Source organism: Channa argus, chromosome 4, assembly GCF_033026475.1.
Source record: "Channa argus isolate prfri chromosome 4, Channa argus male v1.0, whole genome shotgun sequence".
Lineage (NCBI taxonomy): Eukaryota > Metazoa > Chordata > Actinopteri > Anabantiformes > Channidae > Channa > Channa argus.
The window spans coordinates 8,920,364-8,935,444 of NC_090200.1; the positions used below are offsets into that span (position 1 = coordinate 8,920,364).

Here is a 15,081-nt window from a genome sequence, read left to right on the forward strand (position 1 = left end):
TTCAGGCTGTACAGAAAGGTCAGAGAGAGGTTTGTGAGGCCGCGATATGACAAAGTGGGAGAGGGTCATGTTTGCAGGGATAGCAGTTGCTTCCTGAGAAGGCTCTCCGAGAGTCGATCTTTAGGTTGGATGCAGCCCCAGTATATTCTGCTGGAACTACAAAGGTATCAGATGAATCGTTTTGACTGGGCTAAGGATCACTATCAACCATGGAGCGTAAATGTAGGCTGCCCCAGCTGGATCACACATTGCTATTTTCCTGACAGCCAACCATGTGGGTCATATGGTTTGGCTACAGCTGGAAGACAGCACAACATTCAACCCCTGGCCTCCAGACTGCACAGCTGGGGGAAGAAGGGCCCAGTAGTGAAAGGCCGAGTCAAATGACATCAGGTCGGTGACTCCACCTGTTCACCCCGTCTGGTTTCATGGTTGCTGCTGTATGTCTCCAGCTATCAAAGAGGTAATGATGCCTTCACCCTGCTCAGCTGTTCATTTTACTTCTGATCTGCTTTGAGGCATTATAATGAAAAGCAGGACAAGGTGGAGACCACGTGGAGATGCTTTCCTGCATATACAGAATACCCGAAGGACGGGTAAATTCAAATCCAGTAGGTGGCAGAAAATTACCTTGGTAACAATTGGCAATTCAATCATTAACTGCTCTCAGATCTGTCCTGTTTTAAGACATTGTGTGCTATGACAGCGAGAGGAACTTGCCATCACTGCTCAGCTGTCACTTGCATAAACGGATCATATGAAAATGTACAACGCCTATTGAGATTGTAAGGGTGTAAATACTTTAACATGTAAAGGGCTGCATTATTGTTCTTCATTTTATATGATGGCAAGGAAGAAACACAGAGGAATGTAAAATGTCTAATTATGTACTCAAGGATTTTGTTCATTACCTTGATACCCCTCTCATCTCACCAGAAGATAATAAGTCCTCATAGTGTGTCTCCTTGGTCTTTGTTGTGCCTGCTCCTCCTTCATTATGCACCTAGGGTCTGTAATGCGCCTCCACCATACGCAGTATGACAGAGATGACATGCTCAAAATACATTTTTAAAAACATTTAAGAAAAGAGTGCAACAGAATGCAAAACACGAAAAGGTGAGTGTGAGTAAATGTTCTGTACATAGTTTATTAAACCAGAGTCATTTAAGGTGGTTTTTTTTTCAGTTAGCTGGGTTGAACTTTTGCACTGTGTATTTAACAACAGCCCAAATTTAAACCTTTTGTTTTTAATAGATGCACTGAGATGCTGTTCATATAAAAGTGCAGAGCGCACTGTAAATAGCTCTTTGATAACAGTTTGACAGTTGTGTAGCTACTGAGCTTGTTTTGTGGTTCAAAACGCTTAGATACAGCATATCTAAATAAAGTCACAGACAACTATACTTGTCTTTTCTCAAAGAAAACAGTCCTTTGGTTTAATAATAAAAGACAAGAAATGATGCTTGTTTTGAGGCACTTTGTTTAGTTTTTTCTTATTTTTTGCTTAGTTATTTGATTGCAGACGGTCTATGAATATCAACAAAGAGTGCCAACAAAATACATCTGCTAAACAAGCAGCTGGAAATAACGTTTCTTTTCACTTATCACGATACAACATATATTATATGTTTGCAGTGCTGCAATGTACAGAAAACATGAAGTTTGTTGATTAGTGTAAGTTTGTAGGCCTTTTTTAAAAAATACAGACAACTACAATTGTGGAGGCACTTACCAGCTGCCACCTTTGAACTGTCTCAAGATTAAAATAAAATTTCTCTCTAGGTCGCTCGCTGATTGGTAAATATATTTTTGTTGTTGTTGTTATATCCCATATCCCAGTTGAAACTGCTATTCCCACAGTCTAATTTAGTGGCTGCTACTGCGACTCCTCCCCCTCAGGTAGACACACAGATCCATCAGTTCTCTCCCATTCTCACTCCAAACTGCATGACTTGGAGACATCAACCTTCCTTGGCTGCTCTGAATTTGATTGCTCTTCTTAACGGTACGTAGCTCTCAAATACAATTCAGACAGAAATACATTTGTCAGAGGTGTTTATGTGATCCGATGCTTCCTGCATGCTTTTGGCAGTAAATACCTAAAAGTTTAACTCTATTTGTGCACAGTTTTAGAGGTAAGGAGTTGTGTTTTACGGCGCAGCAGGATCTTTTTTTATAACTTACAATTGCTATAACATACATTAGACTTGTAATAAAAAGTTGGCTTTCGGCAATTCTTGACTATAGATGGAATTTCATTGCCTGCACATAAAATAACACAGATTTTAGTTGTGATCATCTGATATTATTGGGATTAAAAGTCATGCTGCAACTGTCGTGTTTATTTCCGACCTTTTGTTTAGACATGTCCTCATTTGAGTTACTGTAAACCACTTAATGGTATTTGTGCTTTAAATAAACAGGCCAGAAATGTGATTTATTTATTTTTTTTTATACAAACTATGCTGAATTCTTTTTTCAGTTTCAAATTCTTACAGGAAAGTTGAGGTTTAATTAGGTTTACCTGGTCCGTAAACTTGCATATTGCATTAATAGAAATGTATTTAATTTAAAACCTTGCATGGCTTATTTATATTATCACGTGAAATAGTTTAACCGCATCTCCTCTTTACCTTACGTACTTACTTTACACCAAGTTAACTTTCTGTCTTGCCGAGTTTTTAGAGCTAAACCACACAAAGTTGAAATTTAGAAGCGCTGTTGAGAATCCCAGTGTCTCTGCTAACTAACTGCTCATTTCATGTTGATTGTTTTCTCTTAGGACCTGAGCTGGGATGCCTGAGTCTCCTCTCAGTCCCACAGCAGCTCGTCAAACTCCAGCCAGCAGCCTCCTCAGTCACACAGACAACAGTGCAGGAGAGAGAGTAGCTAATGGGGACTCCTGCAGTGGAGTGAGTGGGGAAAACTGGCAGAGTCTTCACCATAAACAGGTATCTCTATCCTCCTCCTCTTCATTCCTCCGTCTCTTCCTCCTCCACTTCATAAGCGGGAAATAGAACAGTCTTGGGCAAACAGATGTCAAGAGAAATACAGCACGTCAGCGCCATGGTGGACGTCTTCTGACAGGACACCGAACCCAGAGCCAGCAGCTCTGTTGACAGTGGCAGGGATTTCATATGAGATCTGATCTGAGCTGGGAGTTGACGCGCAGAACTCTGTTTGTCCTTCATTATTAGTTTGTGAGTCACAGGCAGGGATGAATTGTCCACAGTTTCCACGGACCGAGGCCAAACACATGCAAAGGAAAGGCAAATAAGCATGGCCTGACATCATTTTATGGCTGTCTGTTGCGCTTCCATCCCTGGTAATCCCTTAATTCAAGGGATCAATGTAACAACCAAGATAATGATTTCCTCCAGTTCATTCTTTGTCAGGTGTGTTTTGTTCTTTACTCTTAGTTCACTTTCTAAACCTGTACTTCAGCAGTGGCACTCAATTAGTAGGATTACAGACTTTTAATAAAATTACAAAAAACAAAACAAAACAACCAAAAACAAAACAATGGTACTGTGAAGATTAGGGACTATAGTGAGGGACAACATTATAAAGCCACCATTGCAATATTAGCTTTTTTGGCAGAGTGTGATTCCCATCTTGCATAATAATGGTGTGTGATATCAAAGTTTTTCAACATGCAAACTCTAAAAATGCTACAAATAAAGAACATTAGTCATGGCTTTTCTTGAATAATAAAAGAGAAGATCAGAATGCATCGAGCACTCACACCATAGATGCTTCAGTGATTTATGGAGCACGATCATGAAATCAGCTGTATGCTACTGTCGGCTTTACAACTGCATGCTAAGAACATTCAAACTCAGAGTAATCACTACACCTTTGTTTCTCATGATTGCTACTTCTGGTCTGTATTTTTGTTATTTGAAATGCAAAACTTAATCACACCTCTTAGGTCCCATTGTGTTGATGTTAGATAAGATTTGGGAGATATGTGGTGGATGGGACATTTTTACATTGACAGGTGAACATTTGGTAAAAGCTGGCGCACAAACTCTGTTAGTTTAAACGGGTTTCTCTTCCTTTTGACAAAATTACAAGAAAATTATTAGAGAATTCTGTCCAGAACTACAGTAAATCATTGAATAAATATTAAACATTTTCCAATTTTTCATCACTGCTTTTTCTGTGCCATTCTTGTGTCCACAATATCATGTTACTGTCTCTGTTTTCTGTAGTCCACCTTGGAAATGTGGCACAGTTGAAAGTCCAATTAGTTATAATTTGTTTTTATTCGTAAAAAAGGGAAAAGCATCAATTCCCAAAATTAAAAAAAAAAAAAAATGCCTGGTTAAATACTTAATTGTACAAGTTGTTGAAGTAATTGTCGGTAAATATTGTGTTGACAAACTAGTAAGTGGTTTCAGCATAAATTAAGATCAAATCACGCACATACAATCGGGTCAGACATTTACATAAGCAACATAAAGTCTTGAACCTGTTTCTTCTCTTTTCAACTCTCTAGTTGTGTTATCTGTAAAACACGGAAGGTATTGTCTCAAAGGACCGACAACAAAAATGACAAACTTGAGGGGCCTGATGTGTTCTTTTTATTTTACATCCCATAAGCTGCTACGCCATCTTATTAACGTGTACATAAGGCGTCACTGAGACCTATGACCTATGAATTTTAGTTTACAGCCTTTGCACACACTTGGACACATGTGGCCCAGAAAAAGGACACAATCCCAATCTGAAAAAAAAAAAAGTGGACTAAATTGTTCAGATAACAAACTGCAATAATAAAATGATATGATAATAAAATCCTAAAATGAATTCTCCCCCAACAATCAATTGTTAGAACTAGTATTTGTTTGAGTATTGTCTAATGTGGTACATCTCCAAGTGCCTTTTGTTGTTTTCTAATACTGTCACGGCAATTTCTGCTGCCTGTTTGAATACAATATGAGACAATCACCCTGCTATTTGTCACTCAATCAGTTACACTGCACATCAGTTATTATTCTGTGAGTGTTTGCCTTTATTAATACCCATACCTTTCTATTAGGATTCACAACAAGCATGTAATTGTGTTGCTAATTAACTGGTCTGCCCATCTCCCATCTCATTTAGTGTCACTGACACAATCCAGCATGATGATGTTCACAAAAGGTCGGCTGCACTGTTTTGTAATTGGATTGGAAAGATTCCCATTAGGTGGTTAATATTGTTTTAACACCCGACACTTGCCTTCTGTCTCGCACACTTGTCCTCTTAACGTCCCTCAGCAGACTGCAGATCTGTGTCACTGTGTCGTTCTCCTTGTTGTAGGTGTTTCTGGCAATGATGGCTCCTCAGCAGGTGCAGCAGCTTCTCTCCCCCAACCAGCTGCAGGCAGTGATCCACCAGAAGCAAGCCCTTTTGCTCCAGCAGGTATTTGTGCAACACCAGGACATGTGCCATTTATAATCTGTGTTTTTTAGCTGATCCTATGCAAAAAACAAAACAAAACGTATGTTTGTCATTTTCTGGACTAAAAAAGTACTTAAGTTGCTTAGTCTTAGCTTAGCATTCAACTGCATGCAAGGCTATCAAAGATATAAATTAGCCAAGTATGCTATGATACTTAGCCAACAATTAATATGCAAATATTCAAGATTCAGAATACTTTACGATTAAACGAATTAGGGAGTTAAAGCAAGCTAACTAGCTTAGACAAGATCTGCTACCGTTAAATTTTAAAACACACATAAAAAGAAACATATAATTAGCGAAGTGTTTTGTCTGGAAAAACTAGTCTGCTGTTCCAAAATTAAACATTTAGTTATGTATTGTTTGATAATGTCACCTACTAGACTAAAAGTCTAGTCTACTACTGTGTGTTTTTAAATTCTTATAATGTCATTTTTAGTAACTTTGTTGTCCACCATCGTGTAAACTTACCTTCACCATAGAGTTATCGTGGTACCATGTTTAAAATCATGGTGCCAGAACTCTTTTCATCGATGGAAATTTTAGTGTATTCTACTGTGTTGCATGTTGCACCGTGAGTTGTTGTCTATGGAGTAAATGTCTATATAATAATAATAATATTTTATCGTTTTTCAAGCAAACTCTGAAAGAAATTTACAAGAAGCAACAACAACAAGTTCACTTGCAATTGCTTCAACAGCAACCCAGCAAGAAAACAAAAGAGGTAAGCAGGTATTTAACATGGTTGTTTAGTTACTTTACCAGTTTTTAACTGATTTGCAAGTTTAGTATATCTATGTTAGATACGGGGAACAATTTCTGCGAATTTCTGTGATATTGTGATCTAGAAACGGCAAAAACAAAGAAACTGCCGTAGTAGCCGCAGAACTGTGTTCATGGCAGTCTGCAAACGCAGTATGTGCCAATGATTTCATCTCAGGGCATCTAGCAGAAGTTATAGCCTGAAGTTGGAAGTGAATACAAACTCAGCTGGCTGTGAAAAATCTTGTTTTGTCCTTCTGTCCTTCAGGTACCTGCTCAGCAGCTGTTATTCCAGCAGCTTCTACAGCTCCAACGGCAGCAGCAGCAGCAGCAGCTCTTCCGGGTGCAGAGACCAGTCCTGTCCTCCCCTGCCATCTCTCCAGGTCACTTCTCTTTTCATATATCAACTAGGTTTCACATTTGTTTTATTCGCCTTCATCTTTGGAGCAGCATCTGTTCGTACCATTGGTGACGACGGCTGTTTCATTTCATTTCACTATCAATGTTTTAACTGTTCTAATTCAGAGTACGGCTTCTAATTTTCGATTGAATCGGCTGTAGGTTTGCTATTTATGCTATATCATAGTACAAGGACACACAATTACCAAATGCCACAGAGACCTGCAAGCAGGAAGATGTGCTCATGGTGAAGTTCGCATTTAATCAAAGTGACAATGATGAAAGAGAAACCTAGAAGTTGAAAGCATCCTTACTCATATTCTAGCTGTGTTCCTGGATTACAGGGAAGAGACTGAAAAGTGAATAAGAAAAAAATTGCTCTTTCAGTTTCTCAAGTTTAGGTGGGAATAAGTGAACTGTGTGAATTTGATGTTTTCATCAAGTGCGTAAAGTGTGTAAACTGAAACTATACTATTAATACTTACGAAGGTCTCGCTTCACACATTTATAACTGATTCTAAGGGTTGATTGATCGACACCAACGTTTTCGGACGTAGACATTAACCACGCACTGTGCGACTCTTTATGTGTTAGTTGGTTTTGGCCATGCAGATATGCAGCAGATATGGAAAGTGCTCATAAACGGACTGACGGAAGATAAAACAACAATGAAGGGTGATCGTGACTCTTCTGCGAACACTGCAATGCCAAAAAACGGTGACCAGCAGTGTTCTCCTCGCAGGGCAGAATGGTAAGATCTGTCGGCCTTTGCTGCAAGCACATTGCCAGAACACAAATGATGCTGCCTTTTCGTACACATCAAAGACTCGTCATCTGTAGACATTTTTCTTCAATGTACTGTGTGTGTGTGGGGGGGGGGGAGGAGACATTTTTCTTTTTATTCCCTTTGGGATGATGCATTTTGTTTTTGTTTGCAAAATGACAGTTTTCCAATGATTTTCCAGTGGTCCTTTCCACCTGTCTCTGTCATTATTTGCTACCTGAGACACTAACAAAGCAAAACACTCCCATGTCTGTTTTATTTGCTCCCGCAATGCTTTGTGTCGTATGGCTACTGTGGTTTTTACGCGCAACAATAGTTTGATTCTCCTTGCGTTTCTCCTTGTTCAGCACTGGCAAAGCTGATTGCGCTGCCACACACGTTCTCTACGGTCACGGTGTGTGTAATTGGCCGGGGTGTGAATCAGTCTGTGAAAACTTCAGCCAGTTCATTGAGTAGGTTTTAACTTCATCCTAATACATTTAATACATTTAACTTTCTTACTCTTTGCACCTTTATGTTTATAATTTAAAGGGATATTAAACTCAATATATTCTCAAATGTATATAATCTCACCCCCTGTAAGCTTGGAATGTAGCTTTAAAATGTTTGTAGTTTGTTTTATTTTTTATACATAATAATGAACAGATTTTTCGCGGCCTTAATGCATCTGTGTGTGTGTTTGTGTGTTTCAGGCACATAGGCAGTGAACACACTCTGGATGACAGAAGTACAGCTCAGTGCAGAGTCCAGATGCAGGTGGTTCAGCAACTTAAGCTTCAGGTATTGTAAAAGTCAAAGAAGTTGTCCACTGCAAAAGTTAGAACTACTGCTTGAATGTGTGGTTATGTCCATGCAAACGTGTCCTAAGGAAACAGTGTTTTGCAAAACGTTTTTCCACAGCCCACAATTTTTATAATGTGTTTTTTGATGTGACACCATTCATTCTGATGTCCTCTCCCTCCCTTCATCTCCTCTAACAGCTCTGCAAAGAACAGGAGCGACTGCAAGCAATGATGGCTCACCTGCACTTGCCATCTACAGAAGCTCACTTGCTCTCTGCACCCTTGTGTCTTCATTCACCACAGTCTGACACGGCTGCTGACCCACATGGTCTACAGGTAGCTAGTGTTCAGTAATAGCTCCGTGAACAACAGAGACAGGGTAAATGAGCCGTAAACTGCACAGCATTTCAGATCTGTAAGCAAAACTCCAAATGTAGGGTGGAGAGTGAAAAAAAAAAAAAACTAAACACGATGGAGTGCAACCTCATCTTCTCTAGCACTGATGAAGAAACTGCTGGCTTGGTAGCACTTTCACAGTTGGATGAGTTGCAAACACATGTTGGCATTTTCTTAAAACCCCCCAAAAAATAGGGTTGGGTACCCCTGCATGAATGAAGGGCAGAGGCATTTGAAGCTGCTCAAAGAAATATTCAATCACAAACGTATTTCCTAAAAAAAGTCTGAACATAGTGCGGCTTTTTACTTGAACCCTAAAACTTTCAGAACTTTCTTTCCGTTCAGTGCACAGCTATTGACATCAGATGGCTCCCATTGTATTTTCAGACAGCCGACATGCTCTGATAATGTGGAAGCTAATCATTTGTTAATCTTGCAAAATACTGCACCATAATCACAACACTCACCAAACAATTTCACCCTATAATTAACAATAATTGGCTTTCTACCTATTGCTAGATTAGTGGAATCACCTCTGAAAAGGCGAATCAAATCGCTCTGTTACACTCTGTTGAATATCTCCCTCTGCTTTTCATTCTGCTCAGTCCTTTGTTAACTCGCTCCTCTGCTCATGTTGCCCACAGCTCAGTTCAGTCGCCCTCATGAGCAGCCTGCCCTCGCTGAGCCCGTTGGACTCGGCCCAGGTGTCCCCTCAGCTTCTACCCCCTGTCAGTATTTCATCACAGGGGTGCGAGGAAGATTCGCCCCCTCATTCATCATGTGCAGGGGCCATAAGACGTCGTCACCACCCTTTAGTCTACTCGCTGTCTTCAGGTAAAACTAATACTGAAATAAGTGCATCATATTCACATAGCAAATAAATACATGTTTGCACGTTACATATTGTACTCCACGCTCCACTGATTTTGTATTTTTTTTTTTTGTTTCAGAGAATGAATATGAACTCTACAAAAACACAGATATCAGACCACCATTCACCTATGCAACACTGATAAGACAGGTACTATCAATGACTTATACGGAATAGAAGATCTTGGAAATCTTGTGCACAGGTGTATATAGGAAGGTAGAGCGGTTGTTCTCCAATCTCGCAGTTGTTGGTTCAATCCACGGCTCCTCTGGTCACACGTTGAAGTGTTTGAGCAAGACAGTGAACCCCAACTTAGTTGCTCCTGATGAGCGTTGGCCAGCTGCATAGCAGCTCCCCCATCGGTGTGTGAGTGTGACTGTGACTGTGAGTGTGAATGGGTGAATAATAAGCAGTGTAAAGTGATTTAAGTGCCAATAGATAAAATGTAAGTGCAGACCATTTACCATATACCATATTATCCATCCATGCTTATCCCAGCTGTTAAACTCTCTAGAGAGGTCACCAGTCTATTCTGGGGTCAATCATCGACACCCATTTTCATGCCTCTGGCCAATTTAGAACTAAACTTAGATGTATAACTTAGATGTATATCTTTGATAAATTATATCATCACCTTTTAATTTCCATTTTAGCATTTATGTGTTTCTACTTTGCAATGTTCTCTCAATTCTATCTTTTGCTCAACTAGTCCCTATTTGAACATTTTATTCTTCTCTGTTGCCCCTTTTCTGTGTTCATTTAAGTTTCCATTTGAACTCCTTCATTTGAATCACCCCTCCACAACTGAAACAAGTAATGATTAATTGGCAACAATTTTCATTGTTGATGTTTGGTGAAATTATAATATGCAACTTTTGGGGTTCAAGCTAGCTGTAGTATGAGACTCAAACTCAGTTCACCCAGAGAGTCAAATATTGTTGCTATATCAAAACCTGTGGCGTCTCATGGATATACACTAGGTAGCATGTGATGCATAGCACAGGACTTCTTCTTCTGTAATTGGCTAGAAAGGTGAGCCTGACTCAAAACCCTTTTGAAGCAAATACCTCTGCACTGCTGCCAGTGCAGTTCTGTCAGTCTGTGTTAGAGGAGGAGTCAACAGCACCTCTTCACGATCTTTAATGGAATAATATCTGAAATATCTTACATACTTTGGCTTTAAGTACGTTAATTGAGTACCATTTCAAGGAAGAATGCTAAAAATTACCTTAAATATAAATATTTGCCATCTGTAAATACCTCTGGCCTTGGAGGGATGATAGGAAAAAAAGCTGTTTAAATAGTTTAGGCAATGGGATTTTCGCTCACATTTTATAGATCAGATGATTGCGTTTAATCTCACAGAGGCAGCATGTGTACGAAAATGTTAAACAGTGAAACTGAATAAGAGTTTCAGTGTCTGTCGGTCAGTTAGGAATTTAAGATGATCCTGTAATGTGCTACACTGTCTTCATTTCCTTTCCGTCTACAGGCCATTATGGAGGCTTCAGATACGCAACTTACACTCAATGAGATTTACAACTGGTTTACGCGGACGTTTGCTTACTTCAGACGTAATGCTGCCACTTGGAAGGTATCTCAGCCGCGGCTAATTAATTCCCTTATCTCTGACTGATGCAGGTGGTATTTTTTAGTAATATCTCCATCATTCCGATTTTCTCTGAATCAGAACGCAGTGCGACACAACCTGAGCCTGCACAAGTGTTTTGTGCGTGTGGAGAATGTAAAAGGCGCAGTGTGGACAGTTGATGAGGTGGAATACCAGAGGAGGAGGTCCCAGAAGATCACAGGGTACAGTAGATCTCTTCCTGATTATCGCAGCACTGGTATTGGGGTATCTACATACACTGATCAGCCACAACACTAAAGTAAAGTGAATAATTCGTATTTTCTTTATATTAGGCAGAGCCAGTCAGTTCTTGAAGTTAATGTGTTAAAACAGGAAAATTGGGCAAACATAACTTGGCAAAGCTGGTTGAGTGCTGCCAATGGGACGACAGTGGCTCAGTTGGTAGGTTTGGTAGACTGACCAGACTCCAACCATAGGGCTGGAGTTTCGCACCCCGTTCCTCCCGAAGTGTCTCTGGGCAAGACACTGAACCCCCAACTGCCCATCCTCCTTCCCAGCTGTGCAGTGCTGCTCCCAAGCCCAGTAGAAATTGGGGAGCATTGGAACAGGAGGGGCATCCGGCGTAAAACGGTGCCAAATGAACATGCGGACAAAATGATCCACTGTGGCGACCCTGAACTCACTGGATAAGCCGAAAGGACAAAAAAAAAAAAAAAACTTGGCAAAGGCCAAACTGTGATGGCTAGATGACTGGGTCTGAGTTTCAACAAAATGGCAGGTCTAGAGGGATGTTCTCAGTATGCAGTTGTTGGTACCTACCAGAAGTGATCTAAGGAAGGACTGCTGGTGAACCAGCAACAAGGCACACAAGGCTCACTCGTGTGTGTGGGGAGGGAAAGGTAGCGCATCAGAAGAGCTATGTTTGCACAAACTGCTGAAAAATGTAATGCTGGCTATGATCAACAGGTATCAGAACACACAAATTTGCCTGGCTGCAGGCTGTTCAGAGTATCCATACTGACCCCTGTCCACCGCCAAAATCCTGGTCCCATTTCTTCCCTAGATAAACACATACAACCAGCTGTCCACATAATGTAAAAGAAAACATGAGTATCAGACCATGGAGCAATTGAAGAAGGTGGTCTGGTCTGATAAATCGTGACACCTCCAAAAATCTTATGGAGTCCATGCATCGATAGGTCAGAACTGTTTCAACGTTAATCACGGCCACACGAGAAATGTTTGGGTTTTAGTCGACACCACTGTCATCATCAAAAATGAAACTTCTAGTCGGTTCCCTGTATGGACCTTGTCCTGTAAAAGTACCAAAATAGGTGCGTAATTGTATCTTAAACATTGTACAAATCTGTTCCGAGTATTATAATAGTCATGTTGTTGTCCTTTCGGCCTATAGTAATAATAAACTTATGAATATTATTGGAAGAACTGGTGACAGTTTCAAAGCTGTAGGACAAGGTCCTGTGCTGATCATGTCTTTGATCAGTTCATTTTCCTCAAGCCATGTTCCATGCTGTCATTTGTTGGATATGTAAAGTACAAGATGTTGCTTTGCCTGCTATGAATTAGACATGACTTAAATCTGTAACCTTTGCTATTATTCAGGAGTCCATCACTGATGAAAAATGTGTCCCCCAGTCTGGCTTTTGGAACCGTTCTGAATAACAATTTACAGGTAAGAGGACGTGTTCGAGTATGTAGCATATAGTGCTCTATTACTATAAGTTTAAACTGCGGTTATAGAGAAATTTGTGAACAATCCTCTTGGCAGACGACACTGGCTGAGGCATCACTACCAGGATTCAAGAAAGAAAGCCTTTGCAGAAGCTCCAGAAGTGAAATACTGGAGAACAAAGCAACAAACAGCAACAGCCACTGTAGCCAATATGTATCTTTGCAAGTCAAGGAGTGAGTTGTGCTCATTGTAAATTCTGAAAGAAATGATTGGTTTGCTGCAATAACTTATTGACTTGTTGTTCTTATTGAATTGCAGGACTCTTCCCCTTAAAGACGAGGCGCCGATTCCAAACGACCAAGAGCCTCTGACAGCGACAATAAAACCAGCTGCTCTGCAGCGTGACATGACTACAAATGACGAAGAGCACTTGTTCGACCTTGAATGACCCTTGACAGTGGAAGATCTCCAGACTACAAATAATCAATTATGAGGCAGTTAAGCAAGCATTCACTGGACATTCAGGGATATAGGACTTACCGTTTACAGTACTTACAGTACTCCCTTCATTGATGTGTCTTACTGTATGTCATGCGCTGCCAACTTTACCAAAATTTAATATTTGATCAAATAAACGTAAAGAGTTAGCAATTCAAAATATTGATTATTCATTATTATATTATATGGTTCATAAACAGTAAAATTGTGCAACAGAGTGTTTTTTTTCTCTTGCCATTCTTAACACAAAGTACAAGGAAGTGAAATAAGGTGCTATCTGTGGTTTATATGGCAAAAGGAAAAAAACTTTACTTCTAGTTATCTGTGCTGACCCACAACTATTTGATCTAGCTGAAGCCTTTTTTTAAGTGAAAAAGTTTACAGTTCTGACAAGAAAATAAAAGATTTAGCATTTACAGTTTAGTTTCATTTGATCCTTGGTTATCAATATGTTTTTTCAAGGGAGACTTTACCAAGAAAATAGCAAACATAGAGGTAAAAACTCAAGTCATACCGTAAATGTACAAAGTTAAAAGTACAGTTGGACTTTTTAAGCAAACAATTTTCAAGTCAAAGTAAATTATAATTATGACATCATTGTTATGACATCGACAATTAATGTTTTATCTGTGGTGGTCATCTACAAATAATAGAATAAGGCACAGTGACAGTAATTCCCATATTACATCGTACATCACGTCTTTTCTGTGTTTTCACCATAAAAACACGTGTATTTTTCAGATTTAGTTTCCTGGTTTGGCTTTTATACTATTTATGTTTTTTTACATAAGCAGTTGTATGTCATCTGTGCATCTTATTTGTCCCGTTTCCTCTGAAATAATTCTAAATATTAGTTGTTTCTTTTGTGTAAAAACAATCTGTATTTACGATGAAGATGTTGTGTGTCCGTAGTTGTATTACCAACACGTATTGTTCCAATAAATGTATCTAAACCCATTTAAACCTGTTTCATTTATTACTGTGAAACCATGATGAATATATGAAAAGTTATTATTTTTGTATTGCTTATAAACTCATAAAGCTCATAAAAAATTTTTCTCCTATGCTTTGCCTGTACTTAACCAATTTGCCACTAATGTGATATAGTTACCCCTGTGAAACTGTACAGTATGTTGGGTGTATTGGATGGGAGCAACAAGTAACTGGACCTGTCCAAAGTTTAACCCGCTTCCTGCCCCCCCCTCGCCCCCCCTCCCCACCGTGAACAAGATAAGTGGTTAGAGAAAATGGATGGATGGATGTAAATACATGTAAACTTGAAAAACACAGTCTTACAATACCTGAAGGACATCTTGGCTGAGAAATATAAGGTTCAGCTTGGACAATGCCGCTGGTTATCAATACAACCAACACATCACATCCCAATAACCTTCCATTATATTTGATAAGTAGTTTTTTGCTTTAGATTTTTGGTGTTCTCTCCAAATCAATTTACATTATATGAAGTTTCAATTATATTCGTCCATAAATCTGCTTCGATGTGTAGTTTTGAGTGTTTATTGAGTAATTTGTGTCATACACTCACTTGGCGCTTCATTAGTACAATGTGCACTCTAATAACAGCAGCTCTGCCATTAACTCTTAATTTATAATCAGTTTTTTAAGTTGAAATTCTAAGAAAGATGATCATTCTACAGTGTATTTCTTTTTGACATCATAGTAAGTGATGTAGTGATTCTGGAGAGTACTTGGAGGTGGTTCTAATGTTTTGATCACCCTGATTAAAATACATAAAATGGCCAAATCATTGGAAACCGACAGATTATAACCTTGTAAAAACAGAATTCATGTCAGAGCTTCCGTATCGGATTCCATTAGATTGTTGTTGCTGTTTAA

The 15,081-nt window shown here is 39.4% G+C and overlaps 1 protein-coding gene across 1 annotated transcript; it reads left to right on the plus strand.

Annotated features, from left to right (window-relative positions):
• The first annotated feature begins 1,900 nt into the window (after positions 1-1,900).
• On the plus strand, positions 1,901-14,175 carry LOC137126334 (forkhead box protein P2-like). The gene is made up of 16 exons (XM_067503002.1): positions 1,901-2,005; positions 2,783-2,951; positions 5,308-5,409; positions 6,086-6,172; positions 6,479-6,593; positions 7,204-7,360; positions 7,741-7,845; positions 8,086-8,173; positions 8,374-8,511; positions 9,216-9,405; positions 9,522-9,592; positions 10,935-11,036; positions 11,133-11,254; positions 12,657-12,726; positions 12,823-12,959; positions 13,045-14,175. Exons 2-16 carry the CDS (start codon positions 2,796-2,798, stop codon positions 13,172-13,174), a joined length of 1,770 nt encoding a protein of 589 aa, XP_067359103.1. The 5' UTR covers positions 1,901-2,005; positions 2,783-2,795; the 3' UTR covers positions 13,175-14,175.
• Positions 14,176-15,081: the final 906 nt, after the last annotated feature.

Excerpts from the sequence above, each read along its gene's own strand:
- LOC137126334 (XM_067503002.1), top strand. The coding sequence starts at position 2,796 with ATGCCTGAGTCTCCTCTCAGTCCCACAGCAGCTCGTCAAACTCCAGCC. Across the intron at positions 2,952-5,307 it reads AGAGTCTTCACCATAAACAG|GTGTTTCTGGCAATGATGGC; the intron begins GTATCTCTATCC and ends TCCTTGTTGTAG. Across the intron at positions 6,173-6,478 it reads CCAGCAAGAAAACAAAAGAG|GTACCTGCTCAGCAGCTGTT; the intron begins GTAAGCAGGTAT and ends TCTGTCCTTCAG.